The 19,005-nt window shown below is 37.1% G+C and overlaps 2 protein-coding genes across 2 annotated transcripts in view; one reads left to right on the top strand and one right to left on the bottom strand.

Moving 5' to 3' along the window:
- LOC309664751 (interferon alpha-1-like) overlaps window positions 1-19,005 on the top strand; it is a 109,159-nt gene that overhangs the window by 9,755 nt on the left and 80,399 nt on the right. The window contains exon 2 of the mRNA XM_082470525.1: window positions 4,057-4,654. The gene's annotated coding sequence lies outside the window, so the exon portion shown is untranslated. The remainder of the gene's footprint in view (window positions 1-4,056; window positions 4,655-19,005) is intronic.
- On the bottom strand, window positions 1,870-18,930 carry LOC309665185 (uncharacterized protein). The gene is made up of 3 exons (XM_082471398.1): window positions 15,722-18,930; window positions 11,052-11,702; window positions 1,870-3,343 (listed from the first exon to the last, which is right to left on the bottom strand). The coding sequence occupies exons 1-3, from the start codon at window positions 16,286-16,288 to the stop codon at window positions 2,666-2,668; spliced, it is 1,896 nt and encodes a 631-aa protein (XP_082327524.1). The 5' UTR covers window positions 16,289-18,930; the 3' UTR covers window positions 1,870-2,665.

Raw genomic sequence — 19,005 nt, 5'->3', positions numbered from 1 at the left:
ACTTCTTTGAAATGAGGAACGAAATGACAATTTTTCATCCTTCTGTAAAATTCATGACAGAATTCTGTTTTTTTTAGGCTGCCTCCTTTGGAGGTCAGTTACTGAAAAGTAGGTCACAGTTCCTGAGAATTTTATGGAAAGAGACATATAATATTCTCATATACAACTGTCTGAAGGAAAACAGGAAAATACCTAGTATATTTTAATTCCTTATTCTAATATATGATGCTAAATGCTTTAAAACGCATGAGTTCATTTAGTATTCATTAAAAAATCTATAAATATTTTGAACCCATTTTATTTATGGAAAAACTGAGGCTTAGATTATGTGGGTTTCACGACATAACACGTGTACAAGCAGAATGGAATTTCAATGAAAAATTTTTCATTGTGAGTTACGGGTGATTTTTTGAGCTTTGTATTCTGGATTTCTGTTATCATTGTTAAATCTGTTTTTACTCCTGAATTATACGCAACACTCTCTTGCTCTATGGATTTCCATGGTTCATGTTATATTTTCAGACGGTTTTGACTATTTTTTTTCCTTTACATTAAGTATTGAGAAAGAGGTTGCCTGATCCAGTTTCCCACTTCCCTTTTTGAAGGAAGTCTGTCAGTCTTTATGTTCAGTATAATTTTTGTTATTTTGGAATCCACAGAAGATTGTGATATTCATAAAATTAGGAAAAATTACCAAGTAGTAATATAAAAGAATTCTTTTCATATCTAGCTGTAATATAAAATGAAATGTGTGTAAAGTTGCTGTAGTAACCAGTGTCACAATGATGAAAGTTAAGTAATGTAACTAATAAAGCCAATAATTCCAGGAAACATTACATTATCAGTAGTAATTAGATTTTTTGATGAGGGATTGAATTAGTTAACTATTCCTGCCTAATGAATTTTTTTAAATGATGAGCAGCTTACTGATATACAAAGTAGTATTAACTTAGATAAATTATCATTGTAAGTAATTAAGTCATGATTTAAAACAAATACAATATTAAACACATTAATATGATTTGCCAGTACATCGATTACATAAAATCATTTAGAAAAAAGATATACTACGTAAAAAGGAAAACTATGCACAGAAAAACTAACCGACATTATTTACCAGATCCCACACTATTTCCTTCTCCACCTCAGAGTCACTAACTTCTCTGATTTACGCTTCTGCCTACTCCATTGTGGTTTCCGCTTATTCACTCCACCAAGCCAAATCTCATTAAGGTTGCCAATGCCATCTGTATTCCTGATGTACTGTGTAGTTTCAATCCACATCTTCCATGAATCCACTGATTTCTTCTAAGCACTTTATTTTCTTAAATACACTCGTATCACTGTTCTCTGTTATTGTCCTTGTAATGTATGGCCATTCCACCTCTGTTTCCTTTGTGGCTCTTCTCTCCCCTCCCTTTAAAGGTGAAAGATCCTCAGAATCAATTTTAAGTCTTTTTCTCACTCTTCACTATCTCCCCACACAACTACCTCCGTTTCCGGCTTTCATTTGCCAGATAAGGTACCTCCAGCTACAGCATTCCTTTTTTTTTTTTTTTTTAAAGCCTTATTCTTTTAAATTTTATTTATTTATTTATTTATGGCTGTGTTGGGTCTTCGTTTCTGTGCGAGGGCTTTCTCCAGTTGCGGCAAGTGGGGGCCACTCTTCATCGCAGTGCGCGGGCCTCTCACTATCGCGGCCTCTCCTGCCGCGGAGCACAGGCTCCAGACGCGCAGGCTCAGTAATTGTGGCTCACGGGCCTAGTTGCTCTGCGGCATGTGGGATCTTCCCAGACCAGGGCTCGAACCCGTGTCCCCTGCACCGGCAGGCGGACTCCCAACCACTGCGCCACCAGGGAAGCCCTACAGCATTCCTTTTAAATTATAAACTCACATATCCAACTTACAAATGACATTTGCACTTAAATGTCTTCCAGTCAACTAGAGAGGATATCTACTGCTTTTATTTTTATTTCCTGACATTCTCCACTCTTGCTTCTGGTGAGAGAATTCATTTGTTTTTCCTTCTTCTCATTATAGCATTAAGTATGATTATTATTTTTAGATTTCTTTCCCTTCAAAAATCAAAGAAACAAGAGAGCAAGAGCTGTATTTGTTGTGTTCACTTTTATATCCTGAGGGCAACATCCAACCTGGCTTACAGAAAGTCAGTTGTTACTTTTAATTTGAATATAATGTGATGGGTAAATGAATTGTGACATCCATTTCTTTAATCAAGTTGCACAATCAGGCTTGGTGTTTCTTTTTAAAGAATAAACAAATACAAGAAGTTTTCTATAATAAAAATTTAATAAACAAGACAAAATAAACGAATTATAAAGAACATATTATATTACACAATGTAAAGGTACACAAAATATTATAAAAATAAAAATACTTTAAATCTTATAAATAGTTAAATAAATATTAAAATAGATAAATAAATATTTAAGTAGATAAATAAATAGATCAGCATGGGCATCTGTGAGGGACTAGTGCCTGTAGAGTAGAACATCATGTTGCTTAATATTCCTGAAAACATCTGACAAATTAATTCAATTCAGGGCATGATGAGAGCAGAAATGAGTCTTTGACATGGCAGCACAGGTGGAAGTGTGGTCTTGTTAGGCAGTGAGAATCATTTCCGTGTTGAAGCAGGTGTGTGTCATTCCTTCCTCCTGAGTCTTTCTTGCAAGTTTGTTAATGAAGAGAAGGATCTCATGACTTCTGCTCTGACAATCTCCCAGGCACAAGGGCTGTATTTCTTCTCTTGCAGATAGGCAGTGATTCTGTGGAAGTATTTCCTCACAGCCAGGATGGAGTCCTCCTTCAGCAGGGGAGTCCCTTCCAGCCCCGCCTCCTGCATCAGACAGGCTTGCAGGTCAGTGAGCTGCTGATAAAGTGCAGTGCAGAACTTGTCCAGGAGGGTCTCATCCCAAGCGGCAGCCGAGCCCTCTGTGCTGAAGAGCCGGAAGGTCTGCTGGATCGTCTCATGGACGACAGCGATGGCTTGAGCCTTCTGGAACTGGTTGCCACCAAACGCCTCCTGGGGGAATCCAAAGTCATTTCTGTCCTTCAGGCAGGAGAAGGGGGAGATTCTCCTCATTTGTTGCAGGAACATCAGGTTCCTCCTGCTAGCCAGGCTGTGGGTCTGAGGCAGGTCGCAGCCCAGAGAGCAGGTGGAGTTGCAGCTGAGCAGCAGCAGGGCCAGGAGGAAGGACAAGGTTGGGGCCATCGGGGACCTTGTAGATGCTGCCGGCCTGGCTGAGGTGGGGACTCTGTGAACCCTTCTCTCTAGGTTCTCTGAAGACCTTCCTTCAGGCCTGGGTCTTAAATAGGGACATATTCATTTCCATTTTCTGAATGTTTCTTCTTACTTTCTACTTCTGTTTTTAGTTTTCATTTTGCACTCTCCAAATGGATTAGAGCAGTGTTTCTCAACCATTTTTTCCCATTATTGACTCCTCCCCTACCCACAGAGCCTTTTTAGGTATTATTTCCTAATTGCCCCCCCATGAAATTTTGATAACATGTATATCCTGTGTATGTAGTTATGTACTCCATGGATATCTCTATTCTGTACATAGGAAAAGAAAGGGCAAAGTTTACTCTTTTTATTCAATGCAGGATTAAGAATGACTAAATAAAAATGTTAAGCTACAAGTTAAATTTAAAAGCTATTGGCACAACTTTATAACTAAATTTGCTGAGTGACTTACAAGTTTGTTTAATTATATAAATTGTAATATAGAAAATTACATATGCAAGTTAACAGTTTCTAAAAATACATAGTAATTTTAATGTTATGAAATATTTTAAATTATTTAAAACTGCTAAGAGCAATTGAAAATTAAATTATTTTTAAATTTATTTTGGTATTTAACTTTTAATTTTAACTCATATGAGAAAATAATTAATTTCACCAGCTGCTAGATATTCATCAAGATATTGTCAACATTTTTTATCTGTTTAGCACTAGACATAATGATTGATGTGTTGAATAACTTTAATAGAATTAAATCATGGAATAGAAACTATTTGTATTTCATTCCCAAGGCCCACATCACACTCAGCAGTGATGAGGATTAAATGTAAACAACGTCCACAAGACAGCCAATGGCAGCAAGAAGTATGCACAGCCCACCTCTCACAGTATGACTAAGATGCAGGAAAGGATGGAGAGAAAGCCTCCAGTCACAGCCATCTGTTAGCTATAGGTTTGTAGCCCTGATCTTGCATATATTTTTTGTATCTCACAAGACAATGAGAGAAAAGAAATACTAAATAAGGTTTTTGTTAGACAAGGTTGAACTTTGGAGCTCCCCAAACCATTGTAATGTCTAAGGTGTGTTCACACCCCCAAGAACTAATTTTCACACTCTTGGAAGCAGTGTTAACAAATGTTCCATCTGGTGAGGAATGTTGATGATGGGGTGACTATGCATATATAGGAGCAGGGAATATATGGGAAATCTCTCTACCTTCTGCTCAACCTGGCTGTGAACCTAACCACTCTTTTTTAAAAAGAAGTATATTTAAAAAAATATCTACTGCTTATATGTGGAATCTTTAAAAATGATACAAATGAACCTATTTACAGAACAGAAATAGAGTCACAGATGTAGAACACAAACTTACGGTTACCAAGGGGAAGGTGGGGTAGGGATAAATTGGGAGATTGGGATTGACATATACACGCTACTATATATAAAATAGATAACTAATAAGAACCTACTGTACAGCACAGGGAACTCTACTCAATACTCTGTAATGACCTATATGGGAAAAGATTCTAAAAAAGAGTGGATATATGTATATGTATAACTGATTCACTTTTCTGTACAGCAGAAACTAATGCAACATTGTAAATCAACTATACTACAATAAAAATTTTTTTAAAAAGATCCATCATCAAAAATGTATATATTTAAAGGCTAACGAAGCAGGCTTCTTAGACTGTTGGAGACAGTTCTTTCCAAGAAAAAGCGTTTTTAGCTCTGAAGAAAAATCTCCTGCTAGAGGACTAGACTTTGGCATAGAACAGAAGCCAGGTCTTCAGATTGGCTGCTGTCATTGTCCATCCTGGCCAATAGGGGGCACTCCTCCTTCATAAGTATTTTAATAGCCCACAGAATGAAATGGATCCTGCTTTCTATTTCCTTTTCGCTACAGCTACTGTTACATCATTGTAACGGGGACATTCGCTCATTTCCAAAAATATTCACCAGGAGAAAAAAAAAAGAAAAAGTCCTCTCATATAGGAGTTTCCAAGAAACCTAGAACTTCACACAACTTTTGCTTTCAATTGGTGGTTTTATACTCAAGTAAAATTGACAGCAAGAAACCACAAGGGAATAGGAAACAGCTGTATGAATGGGCATTACAGGTTAATGCAAAGTGAGTGAGGACAGCACACTGGGCATTTCTTCACTGGGAAGAAGGAAATGATTATGATATGGGAGTGAAAGAATGGGGTCCAGGAAAGTAGGGAGGAAAGGGGAAGTGTGCCAGGTATCAGAATCAGCAAATATCATATATATTTTTAATATGTTCTATACAATAATACATGCCATCATACATTATATACTATATATTATTCAAATATATATAATTTTTTCAACTTTCCTTTGGAGACTGATCTCTGTACCAGATATTTACAGGCCACCAATTTCTGATTGCATATACTTCAGACTTATCCCTGATATTAAGAGTGTCTAATTTCTTCAGGATACTTCCTAAGTATGTTGTTTAGACTGTCAGTGTTTTGCAGTCAGTTCCAGAGAGAGGGGTAGGAGATTTCACTACTCTCGTGTAGATCTATATGAAAACATAATAGCCACCATCTGTTAAGCTCTCACTCTGTGGAAGATACTCTGCTAAATGCTTTTAAATGTTCTTGTTTAATACTCAAAACAACTCTAGGAATATTTCCACCCTACTTTACATTTGGGAAAACTGATGGTCAGAGAAGTTAAATGAATTCCTCAAAACCAAACATCTCAATTCCTAACAGAATCTAGGTGTGATGCATAATCCTATTATCACATCATAAATAATTACTTACATTTTATATCTTGAAATTCTCATACATTTTCATGCCAAAATTACACACTTTCTTGCTCTCTGTATTTTGTTGATGGATGTTATTGTGTTTTTTCCTGGCTTTCACCTAATTTTGCTCTTTACTTTGGATATTGAGGTAGAGAAATTTTCAGTTTAATTTTTTCATCCTATGAAGAAAGTGTCTCTGACTATTATATTCATTGCAAATTGACTACTTATTAATCCCTTAAGAGCTTGTGAGTTTCCTGAAGTCATTGCCCTACATATAAATCAAATCTTAATTTAATCAGAAAGAAAGGAAGCAATAGAGTAGAAGTCTTGGCTATCAATCTCTACACAAAAAGAAGATGTGTTTTATAATAACAGAAAAAGCAATGTAACAAAGGGAAAAATTAGGTAGCCAGATTACTAAAACACATAAATTCTAAGACTCTTAAATTGTTAGTAACAATTAGATTTAGGATAAAGGATGTATCTGATGTTCAAATGGTGGAATTAACTTTCAGTAAAATGATTCCAGAATGATTACCTGGCAATCTAAGCAGAAATCAGTGTAAACTCTTATGCTATATGATAGATGAAAATAAAATCCTGATGGAATACAGAATTGACATAAAATTAGATTTGTTAAAGGGAATTAGGACAGTTCAAGTTCCATTCATGATGTATAAGAAGGCTTGAACATGTCCTACTACCATCAACATCTAGAAAACTGGCTGTGATGCTGAGACAAGAAAAATATCTCCTTGAGCTATCTTGTCAACAATTATCTTGACTCTCTTCCTGGAAGTATAGAGAAGTAAAGAAATGGAAGATACAAATAAAAACCAATATGAACTTTTAGAAATGAAAAACATAATAACTGAAATGAAAATTCAAGTACAGATGTAAAGATCAGTAACCTTAAAGACACAACAGTAGAATCTGTTCAAAAGGAAGCATGGAATGAGATAAGAGCTTCAGATGTTTGGAATGCCAGAAGGAAAAGAATGAGAAGAGTCAACCAAAATATTGGAAGAAATAATGGCAGATAATCTTTTGAATTAGATTAAAACAACAAATGTATGGATACAAGAAGCTCAGTGAATCCCCAGCAGCACACACACACACACACACACACACACACACAGCCACAGCAAAGCACATTATAAAATTGCTGACAACAAGTAATAAAGAAAAAACTTTAAAGCAGTTACATATCAAAAGCGCATTACATTGCAAAGAAAGAAAAATAAGAATACTTTTGGATAGCTTATCAGAAATTATGCAAGGTAGATGTCAATTAAAAGGCATATTTAACGGCAGAAGGGGAAAAAAAAAAACCCGGAATTTTAAATCCAGAAAATATATCCTTCCAACTGAGGCTAAAATAAAGACTTTTTCAGGGAAACAGAAGCTGAGAGAGTTCATCATGATCAGACCTGTCCTATAAGAATTGTTAAAGGACATTCTTCAAAGGAGAAAATGATACCAGATGGAAACTTTGAGCTACACAAAATAAGAAAAAGTGTTAGACAGTTTACTGCAAAAATAATAAAAATGTATCCAGCAGTTCAAAACACATGTAGCAGTAATAGGTATGGCACAGTAGCCTAGGAGAGAAGGGTGACAAGTGAAGCATACTAAAGATTCTTACAATATATGGAAAGCTCCACAAAAGATAGAGTTTGATAACTTGAAATAATACATGGTAAACAGTATAGAGAAAACTAAAATTGAAACAGAAAGGAATAGTTATTAAGCCAATAATGGAGATAAAACAGAAAATAGAATCATATGAGAAAGGTCAATTAATCCAAGAGAAGACAGGAAATTAAGAAAGGAACAGTCACGAATGGCAATATTATGACATAGTATGAGTGTGTTTCATGTTTGGTAATTGCAATCATTGTTGCTTTTGTTGTGGTCATCCATGTACAATGCTTGGTGTCAGTCTATTTATCTCTTGTAAAAATAAAATACAGTGTGTGTGTGTGTGTGGAAAAAAAAAAAAAAAAAGAAACACTAAAGAAAGCACAAGTGTACTAAGAATATAAATAAGAGACAAGTGTGGCCTATAAAAATATCATAGAACAAAAATATATGCCCTGGAGGGAAAGATTTTTTTTAAATGCTGAGCTGATTTTGTGTAGACAAGAAAAGCTAAGAGTTGGTGACTAACCACCTGTAATTATGTGAAAGATTATTAGGAAGGAGGATGTTGCCAGCTGCTCTCTGCTCTGCTGAGGGTAGAAGGATGAGATTAAATTATAACCAGAAAGATTATGTTAGACATAAGGAAGAACACCATAGCTTTGGGAGGGGGTGATATGCTCTAAAATGGATTATCAAGGGATAGTGTAAAATCCTCACTATAGAATTGTAAAATGTTTGAAAATGGGACAGACTATTCTCTGTCTCAGATAGTTTAGGTAATTCTTTTGTAAACATAATGAATATTTGCTTAAGAGTTGTTACTAGATGATTCTCTGCTTATGAAATACATCTGAAGATTTAGTAATGTGGATAAAATGAAAAGATAGTATTTTAATTTTTCATAAATATTTTCTTTGCCTAGAAAAAAAAAAAAAAAAAAAAAAGAAAGGAACAGTCACAAGAACAGTTAGACATAAAATAAATAGAAGGAAACAATAAGGAGAATAGCAAAAATCAAGGAAATAGAAAATCTATGAAGAAAATAAAAGAAACCAAGAATTTGTTTTAAAAGTTTAGTAATTTTATAGAACTCTAGCAAGACTGATCTAGGTAAAAAGAGGGAGGAAAAAATTTACCACACTACCATTATTCATCCTTCAGTCTACACCAGTCTGGTTTCTGGCCTACTTTTCTACCAAACCAGATCTTACTAAAATCACCAAAGACATCTGTGTTTCCAGATCCACTGGATAGTTTAGCCCTATCCTTCCCTAAATGTACTGCTCAATCTTTACACCCTTTGTTTTCTTCTTCAATACTTTCTGAAGATCATTCTTCCCTGATTGTCTCCTGACTGCACTGGCTACTCCATCTTTGCAGCCTCTCCTTGTCTTTTAGCCTTAAAAGTTAAACATCTTCATAAGCTTTAGGTCGTCTTCTCATTCTACACTCATCAGTAAACACATCAATTATCATGCCCTGATTTGCAAATTTGCAACAAACAATTGCAAATTAATAACAACAATGTACATTTTTGGAGATTCCAGATCAACAGATTCATCTACCAATGGGATGTCTGCCTTTAGATACTTCTCAGGCACTTATAGAATACATCTACTTTTTCCTCCTTCTTGATATCCCTCATTCAAGATTCTGGTGAAAGAATCCCTTGTCTTTTACCTCTCACTGTAGGATGATAGAAAACTGAAATTCATTAAGCATGATTAATGTTTTATTTCTCTTTCTCTTCAAAATTGAAATTTCCAAGAGAATGAATTTTTGCAATTGCTTTATTTTCCTCTATATCCCCAGAATAACCACATAATGTGGCATAGAAATATGCAGTTCTAAATATAAGCAACTGGAAAAAATGAATGAGTAATTTGAATTCATCATCCATTCTTCAATATGGGTTGCAAATTTATGCCTTTTTTTTCAAAAATAAACAATTCCAAGAAGTCATCAGGGAAAGAATTTCATAAATCAAACAAGAAAACAATTTCACAAAAAAGAGTATATTTTTGTTGTATTTTAATATATTATAAAGGTAAACATGGTATTATGTGAACAAACCTATTTTAACTACGATACATAGTATGACATAGATAAAGTAGATGAATGAATAAATGAACGAGTATATGAATACATTGGAGCCCTCAGCATATTAATGGTAGTTATTTTAAATTCCTGGTAGGATAATTCCAAAATCTCTGCCATATCTGAGTCTACTTCTGATGCTTGCTTTGTCTCCTCAAACTGTGTCTTTTGCCTTTTAGTGTGCCTTGAAAGTTTTTGTTGAAAGCTGAACATGATGTACTGGGTAAAAGGAACTGAGGTAAATTGACCTTTAGAATGAGGTTTTGCATTTATCTTGCTAGGACATGCCCTATGTTTACTGTTTGCTCTAGCTGTAGATGTCAGAGACTAAAATTTCTTCTTTTGTCCATGCTTTTTTCTCCCCTTTTGTCTTTGGATTTCCCTAGAGATTTGTTCTTAAATAAAGTCTGATATTTGCAGTTCTTTTCAGTCTTAATCCCCTATAGTACAGGACCCAGTTGATGTGATGATACGTATGGGGAAGGGTGAAGTTTTATATAATCCTACAATTATGTCTCAGTGTTTTAGTGAGTCTGTGCTCCTGGGCTGTGATCTTCACAGGTGCTTCTCAGATTTTTTTACCACCCTATTTCCTGCCCCTATGAGACAGGAAAAGTTGTAGGGGGTTGAAGTTGGGTATTTCCCTTCCCCGAGGTGGGTTAGTCTCTGGTAAAATAGTTTTCCTTGAGGACAGGCCTTTGTTAAGGGGAACAGAACACTGAGAGTGCTTCAAAATGATCTCCTTTTTCCTACCTCCGCTGGAAGCACCAGGAGGTTCTTCTTTGACCTTCACAGTGAGCACCTGGTGAGGTCCTGAAGGTAAGACTCACAAACGTGTGGGGCCCTCAAAAACTGGGCATCCCGCAGTCAGTTTTTAAATCTCAAGCTCATCCATGTGGATGCTCCAGTAATTCTTCAATTACAGTTTAAGTGTTCCTACCAGTACGAGTTTCAGCTCTGGTTCCTGTCCTGCAGTTCTGCTCCAAGTAAGCCATGATCTCTGCATCCTCCTCTCTCCACAGTTATAAGGGCAGCAGCTTGCACTGTGACCTCAGTTCTCTGATGGATCTGAGAAGAGTTGTTGTTTTTCAGTTTGTCCTGCATTTTTGTTGTTGTTGATATGAGGTGGGGAATGATGACTTCCAAGCTGGTTACATGTTGAGTAGGAAACCAGAATTTCCCCCAATACATTAATACATACATAGCATCATTGTAGGTATCTCTCAAAGAATGATGCCCTTAGAGATAATCATTTAAGAACAACATTTTAACAGTTTTGAGCAATTTAACCCAACGCATTCTAAGACTAAAGGAGAAATAAGATTCTGTAAAATGACTGAACACATGGGAATGTGACTTAGTATATTAAAGAGTATCATCTCCAGGTCCCTTACCTTACTTCTTAATCTTCCTTGAAAATTTGAATATGAAGAGAATGAGCACATAATTTCCACTCTGACAATTTCCCAGGCAAGATCGCTGTCTTTTTTCTTTTTCAGGTAGAGATGGATTCCCTGGAAGTACCTCTTCACGGCCAGTGTAGGGCCCGTCATTCCCAGGGCAGATTCTTCCTCTCCCATCACCTGCACCAAGCAGGCGTCCAGGTCCTCCAGCTGCTGATGGAGTCCAGTGCGGAGTTTGTCCAGGAGGGAGGTGTCCCAGGCGGCAGAGGAGCGCTCTGTGTGGAAGAGGTGGAAGATCTGCTGGAACATCTTATGGAGGACAGAGATGGCCTGGGCCTTCTGGAGCTGACTGCCATCCACTGTCTCCCAGAGATGTCCTTCACTCAGGAGATTAGAGAGATCCTCCTCATTTGTCTCAGAAGCATCAGGTCTTCCTGTGAACCAATCCATGCCTCTGAGACAGGTTACAGCCCAGGGAACATATGCTGCTACAGCTAACCACCAAGTGGGCCATCAGACAGGGTGGGCATTGAGGATCTTGGGGATGCTGATAGCCTGGATGAGGTGTGTGTCTGTGTGAATCCTGGCCCCTAGTTTCTCTGAAGTCCTTTCTATAAATGTCTCTTAAATATAATATTGTATTGTTTTATTTTCTGGATGTTTCTGGATGTTTATTCTTTTTTTTTTCTTTCCTTTATGTATGCTCTAAATAGATTGGAATAGATTAGAAGACATCAATCATTTAGATTATTGTTTTCACCATTTCTGTTTAATTTGCCGAAAATCTTCAGATGTTTGAATGTAAATGAATTGAAAGCTTTCAAATGAGAAAAGTCTCTTGGTTAAAATCAAAAGTATGCAAACAGTTCTCCTTGCTAAGAACAAAATTTTACCTCTGATCCTGGGCTCTGGTTTTGCCCTCTTTATTTCCTTTGTCAGCCAAGCTGCCTCAGTCCTCTGGATTTATCCTCTTAAGAAAGGACTTACTTGGGAATTCCCTGGTGGTCCAGTGGTTAGGACTCTGCGCTCTCAACTGCCAAGGGCCTGGGTTTGATGCCTGGTCGTGGAACTAAGATCCCACATGCCCTGTAGTGCGGCCAAAAGCAAAAGAAAGGATTTACTATACCTGTTTGACAAGTAACTCCCTTAGGAGAAAGGTCTATGTCTTGTTCACAATTTTATCATTATCTAGGGTCCATATTAATTACTCAAGACAAAATTATTAATGAATAATACACTCAGATTTTGTGTACAGAAAGTATGACCAGGTGGCAATGCTTCACTAGGGCCTCAAGACCAGAAATGAAACTGGCATTTTCCACTCTTTTAACATGTTCCTACTAATGACTCTTCAGGTTGTTCTCCATATCCATGGCTGGTTTCTTCATTTTTTTAGCTGCATGTGGGCATTTCAATTCTAATTCCAAGCCCCACAACATGTTTATCCTTCACGGTACCACCTCCCCTCACCCATTAGCACATGTTTAATCTCACCTTCTGGCTCAGTGTGCACACAAGCCACACATTGTCCAATTGACTCTCACTAACTCACTCTTTAAATGAACTGCCATTGAGTCAGCTCATCACACTTTCAACTTTTAGCAAAACTTTACTGGAGGGTAATTGCTTTTGTCCCCAAAACAATCAACTGCCCTAGACCCAACAGTGTTTCTGTGAAAAATCCCTCTTCTTTTCATTGGGTACTCAGGTGTCAAATATTTCCATAGCTTCCAGATGACACAAGCCAAACATTATGCACTCTGTGTGTGTGTGTGTGTGTGTGTGTGTGTGTGTGCAAGGAGCATGGGTTTGGGTAAGTCATCCTTTTTTTTTTTCTCACCTTTACCTTAAATGAATTTTACTTTGCTAAATGTTGATTTCTGTATTGAATTTAATTCATTAAACTCTTGAATACTCATTATGTTCTTAAGTTTCTGAGCTGGCCACAGGAATTCAATGATGATTTACTGTTAGAAGCTTATATTGAAGTATTTAATTACTGTCCCTAGATTATTCAGTGACTACATTTCTGCTGAACTTCTTTACTCATCATTTTTTGTCTCACAGTGAAAATGCAGGGCAGTGAGGCAAGTACATGATGCTAGAGAAAACTAGCCATCTTTGCCTTACTAGTTTCAGAGTCTTTAAATTTTTATATGTTCATTTTAATTTAGTATTTTTCTGGGCAGCGGTTGTCTTGCTCTTCTGAATTACTTTCTATTTTATCTTGAGGTTAGTCCCAAAATAAGGAGGTAAAATGGAAACATAAAGGGCCTGTACCATTATTTTCCATAATGTTCAATACTTCATTGGTTTCCTTCTCCATTCAACTTTCTTAGAAAGCTGTCATTGCACTTGGATGCACTGAGGCAAAAGGAAAACAAATGTAAATATAACTATGATGAGAGTAAGAGAAGTAAAGTGACTCCCAGGGTGAAACAATTACAATGGGAGTTCTTCTCTTGTCACCCTTCCACCTACTCCAGTATGGTTTATGCTGATTAATTCCATCAAATCACCTCTCATCTGTTTCCCCAAGTAGTGGATGGTTTCAATCCACAGAGCAGCTGACTGACATTCGACATCCTATTAATCAAAAGAATGATAATTATCATTGTAAGTAATTAAATGTCATGATTTAAAATAAATAAAATATTAGACATATTAATATGATTTGCCAATATATCAAACCCATGAAATCTATCCAGAGATTAATATACTTTAAAAAGAGAAAATTATGCAGAAAAAAAATCCACAATTGTTTCTAGTTCCCACTTTATTTCTCTCCTGCATTTCAGAAGGCAGATCTCCCAGATGATATATATATTGTCACTAACTTCTCTTCTCTTATTCACCCTTCCTCCAGTGTGGTTTCTGGTGATTAATTCTCCAAACCAGCTCTCATTAAGATCTCCAATGACATCTATTTTCCCGATGTACTGAGCAGTTTCAATCCACGTTTGGAATGATGCAATTCTGAAAGCAGTTTTAGTCTTTTAAATAGGCTCTTATCACCGTTCCCTTTTATCCTATTAACTTATGGCCATTCTACCTCTGTCTCTCTGGTGGCTCTTTCCTCCTTTTACTAGTTGAAGGTTCTATGAGTCAATTTTAAGTCCTTTTCTCATTCTATTCATTCTTCACACATAACTACTTCTGTTCCTTGGCTTTCAGTTCATGGAATTGCTTGTAAATTGCAGGCTCAAAAATCCATTTTCCAAAGGACATTTGCACTTGGATGTTGGCCCCTCAAATGTAGAGGATATTGACTGCTTTTGTTATTATTTCCTGACATACCTTGCTCCAGCTACTGCTGAGAAATTCATTTTTTTCTACTTCTTCTCAGTATAACATTTATATAACTAATATTAATTATGATTATTGTTTTTAGTCTGGTTTCTCTACAGAAATCAACAATACAAGAAAGTACAGTTGAATTTGTTACATTCACCTCTGTGTCCTGAGAGCAGCATAAAACCTGGCTTAGAGGAAGTCTCTTTTTACTTATAACTTGAATAACATAGTAATGGGTATTGAACTGTACTATGCATTCTTTAATCAGGTTACAATCAGATGTGGTGTTTTTTTTCTTCTTTTCAGGAAAGCTAAACGTTTTAACTTTCTTTTTTTGTTTGCTTGTTTATTGAAGGATAGTTGATTTACAATGTTTTATTAATTTCTGGTGTACAGCAAGGTGATTCAGTTATACATATATATATTCTTTTTCATATTCTTTTCCATTGTGGTTTATTAAAAGGTACTGAATATACTTCCCTATGCTATACAGTAGGACCTTGTTGTTTATCTATTTTATATATAGTAGTTTATACCTGCTAATCCCAAACTCCTAATTTATCCCTTCTCCCCTTTCCCCTGTGGTAACCATGAGTTTGTTTTTTATGTCTGTGACTCTGTTTCTGTTTTGTAAATAAGTTCATTTGTATCATATTTTAAATTCCGCATATAAGTGATATGTATTTGTCTTTCTCTGACTTACTTCACTTAGTATGATAGTCTCTAGGTCCATCCGTGTTGCTGCAAATGACATTATTTCATTCTTTTTTATGGCTGAGTAGTATTCATTGTGTGTGTGTGTGTGTGTGTGTGTGTATACACCAAGATGTAATTTTTTTAAAATAATAAACATACAAGAAGTTTTCTATAGCAAAAAGAATTTAATGAACAAAGAAAATAATAAGTTGACTAAATACAAAGAATGTATTTTTTCTCTGAAACTACAGTGTAAATGTGCACATATGAACAAAAATAATTTTAATATTTGTAAATAGTTAAATAAATAAATATTTAAATAGATAAATAGATCAGCATGGGCATCTTTGAGGAACTAGTGCCTGTAGAGTAGAACACCATGTTGCTTAATATTCCTGAAAACACTTGACAGATTGATTCAATTCAGGGCATGATGAGAGCAGAAATGAGAGTCTTTGACATGGCAGCACAGGTGGAAGTGTGGTCTTGTTAGGCAGTGAGAATCATTTCCGTGTTGAAGCAGGTGTGTGTCATTCCTTCCTCCTGAGTCTTTCTTGCAAGTTTGTTGATGAAGAGAAGGATCTCATGACTTCTGCTCTGACAATCTCCCAGGCACAAGGGCTGTATTTCTTCTCTTGCAGATAGACAGTGATTCTGTGGAAGTATTTCCTCACAGCCAGGATGGAGTCCTCCTTCAGCAGGGGAGTCCCTTCCAGCCCCGCCTCCTGCATCACACAGGCTTGCAGGTCAGTGAGCTGCTGATAAAGTGCAGTGCAGAACTTGTCCAGGAGGGTCTCATCCCAAGCGGCAGCCGAGCCCTCCGTGCTGAAGAGCCGGAAGGTCTGCTGGATCGTCTCATGGACGACAGCGATGGCTTGAGCCTTCTGGAACTGGTTGCCACCAAACGCCTCCTGGGGGAATCCAAAGTCATTTCTGTCCTTCAGGCAGGAGAAGGGGGAGATTCTCCTCATTTGTTGCAGGAGCATCAGGTTCCTCCTGCTAGCCAGGCTGTGGGTCTGAGGCAGGTCGCAGCCCAGAGAGCAGGTGGAGTTGCAGCTGAGCAGCAGCAGGGCCAGGAGGAAGGACAAGGTTGGGGCCATCGGGGACCTTGTAGATGCTGCTGGCCTGGCTGAGGTGGGAACTCTGTGAACCCTTCTCTCTAGGTTCTCTGAAGACCTTCCTTCAGGCCTGGGTCTTAAATAGGGACATATTCATTTCCATTTTCTGAATGTTTCTTCTTACTTTCTACTTCTGTTTTTAGTTTTCATTTTGCACTCTCCAAATGGGTTAGGGCAACGTTTCTCAGCCATTATTTTTTCCATTATTGCCTCCTCTTCCCCTGCCCACAGAGCCTTTTTAGATAGTTTTTTCCTAATTGCCCCCCCATGAAAGTTTGAAAACACATATGTACTGGGTATCTATTTATATACTCCATGAATATCTGTATACATAAAAAAGAAAGTGAAAATTTTACTGTTTTTATTCAATGGAGGGTTAAGAATGAAAAAAATTTGCGCTAAAAATTGTATTTAAAAGCTATTGAGAACTAGGGATTTCCCTGGTGGTCCAGTGGTTAAGAATCCACGCTTCCACTGCAGGGGGCATGGGTTTGATCCCTGGTCGGGAACTAAGATCCCACATGCTACGCAGTGTGGCCAAAAAGAAAAACAAAGTTATTGACAACTAATTTAACTTTATAACTAAGTTTGCAGAGTAATGTTTTTTTTAGTCAAAAGGCATATTTGAAGAAGCTTACTGATTTTCTAAATTAAGCTTTATATTATAAACATTTTCTTATGCCATTAAAAATTACTCAGGGACTTCCCTGGTGGCGCAGTGGTTAGGAATCTGCCTGCCAATGCAGGGACACGGGTTCGAGCCCTGGTCTGGGAAGATCCCACATGCCGTGGAGCAACTAAGCCCGTGTGCCACAACTACAGAGTCTGTGCTCTGGAGCCCGCGAGCCACAACTACTGAACCCCGTGCGCCTAGAACCTGTGCTCTGCAACAAGAGAAACCACTGCAATGAGAAACCCGGGCACCGCAACAAAGAGTAGCCCCCACTCGCCGCAACTAGAGAAAGCCCACGCGCAGCAACAAAGACCTAATGCAGCCAAATATAAATAAACAAATAAATTAATTAATTTTTTTAAAAAGACAGATTTAGATAAAAGACAACTTAAGAAAAGAAAACAAGTATCCACCTGCCAGTGCAGGGGACACGAGTTCGATCCCTGGTCCGGGAAGATCCCACATGCCGCAGAACAACTAAGCCCATGCGCCACAACTACTGAGCCTGCGCTCTAGAGCCTGTGAGCCACAACTACTGAGCCCGTGTGCCACAACTACTGAAGTCCACACACCTAGAGCCCGTGCTGCACAACAAGAGAAGCCAACACAATGAGAAGCCCGCGCACCACAACGAAAAGTAACCCCTGCTCACCGCAACTAGAGAAAGCCTGTGCACAGCAACGAAGACCCAACACAGCCAAAAATAAATAAATAAATGAACTTAAAAATATTACTCAAATAAAACATCTACAATGCCTGTATAATGTTCTAGTGTATGGATGTAGCCTTGTTTAACATTTTAGTTTTTTTAGATTAAGAATATTTCAAAAGGGCTTCCCTGGTGGCACAGTGGTTGAGAATCTGCCTGCTAATGCAGGGGACACGGGTTCGAGCCCTGGTCTGGGAAGATCCCACATGCCGCGGAGCAACTAGGCCTGTGAGCCACAACTGCTGAGCCTGCGCGTCTGGAGCCTGTGCTCCGCAACAGGAGAGGCCACGATAGTGAGAGGCCCGCGCACCGCAATGAAGAGTGGCCCCCACTTGCCGCAACTAGAGAAAGCCCTGGCACAGAAACGAAGACCCAACACAGCCAAAAATACATAAATAAATAAATAATTAATTTAAAAAACAATTTCAAAATTTCACAATTACCAATCATGTTGGGAGAATGTCCTTGGGTATAAAATTGTACCCAATGATGAATATTTCCTAGGATAGATTTAACAAAGTATAATTATGAGATCAAAAGACATCACCATTTGTAAAGTTCTTGAGACCTAAAACTAATTTGTTTTCCAGGGAGTTGCTGAAATTTATGCTAGGACTGTGGTAATGTCCATTTTATTGCTCACTTGCTAATTTTTTTTCCAGTTCAATAAAAATCTGATACTGGTTTTATTTTGCATTTGTATAGGGTATTTGATATAGAGTGAAATTTACCTAATTATGCAGAGTAACTTTTAATGTAATATATTTACTTATATAAATAGTAATGTATCAAATTATAATTTCAAATAAAAATTCATATAAATATTTCATAATAGTACCAATGTATGGATATATTTTAAATAAACTCATCAGAATTGCTAAAACCACTGAAAATTTAAATTATTTACTTAGCATATATTTTTAGGTAATTAACTATTAATTTTGATTCATATCATAAAATTTTTAACTTCACTAGCTGCTAGGTATTCATCTAGATATTGTCAACAGTTTTCTGTTTAGAACTAGGCATAATTAGTGATGTGCTAAATAACTTTAGTAGAATTAAATAATAAAATATAACCTATTCGTGCTTAATTCCCAAAGCCCAAATCACACCAAGGCTCAAACATAAGCAACATCCACAAGACAGCCAATGGCAGCTCATAAGTAAGTAAAGGACACCTCACATTATGACTTTGAGATCAAGCAAATGATGGCGAGAAAGTCCTGTAATGAACAGTTAAGTCACCATAGATTGTAGCACTGATCCTGCATAACATTTGTTTATATTCCATGAACTCAGTGTCAATGCTTCTCA

This window comes from Balaenoptera physalus (genome assembly GCF_965194825.1).
Source record: "Balaenoptera physalus genome assembly, chromosome: 7".
Lineage (NCBI taxonomy): Eukaryota > Metazoa > Chordata > Mammalia > Artiodactyla > Balaenopteridae > Balaenoptera > Balaenoptera physalus.
Note: the sequence above shows the minus strand (reverse complement) of the source record. Positions and strands in the feature narration are given on the sequence as shown.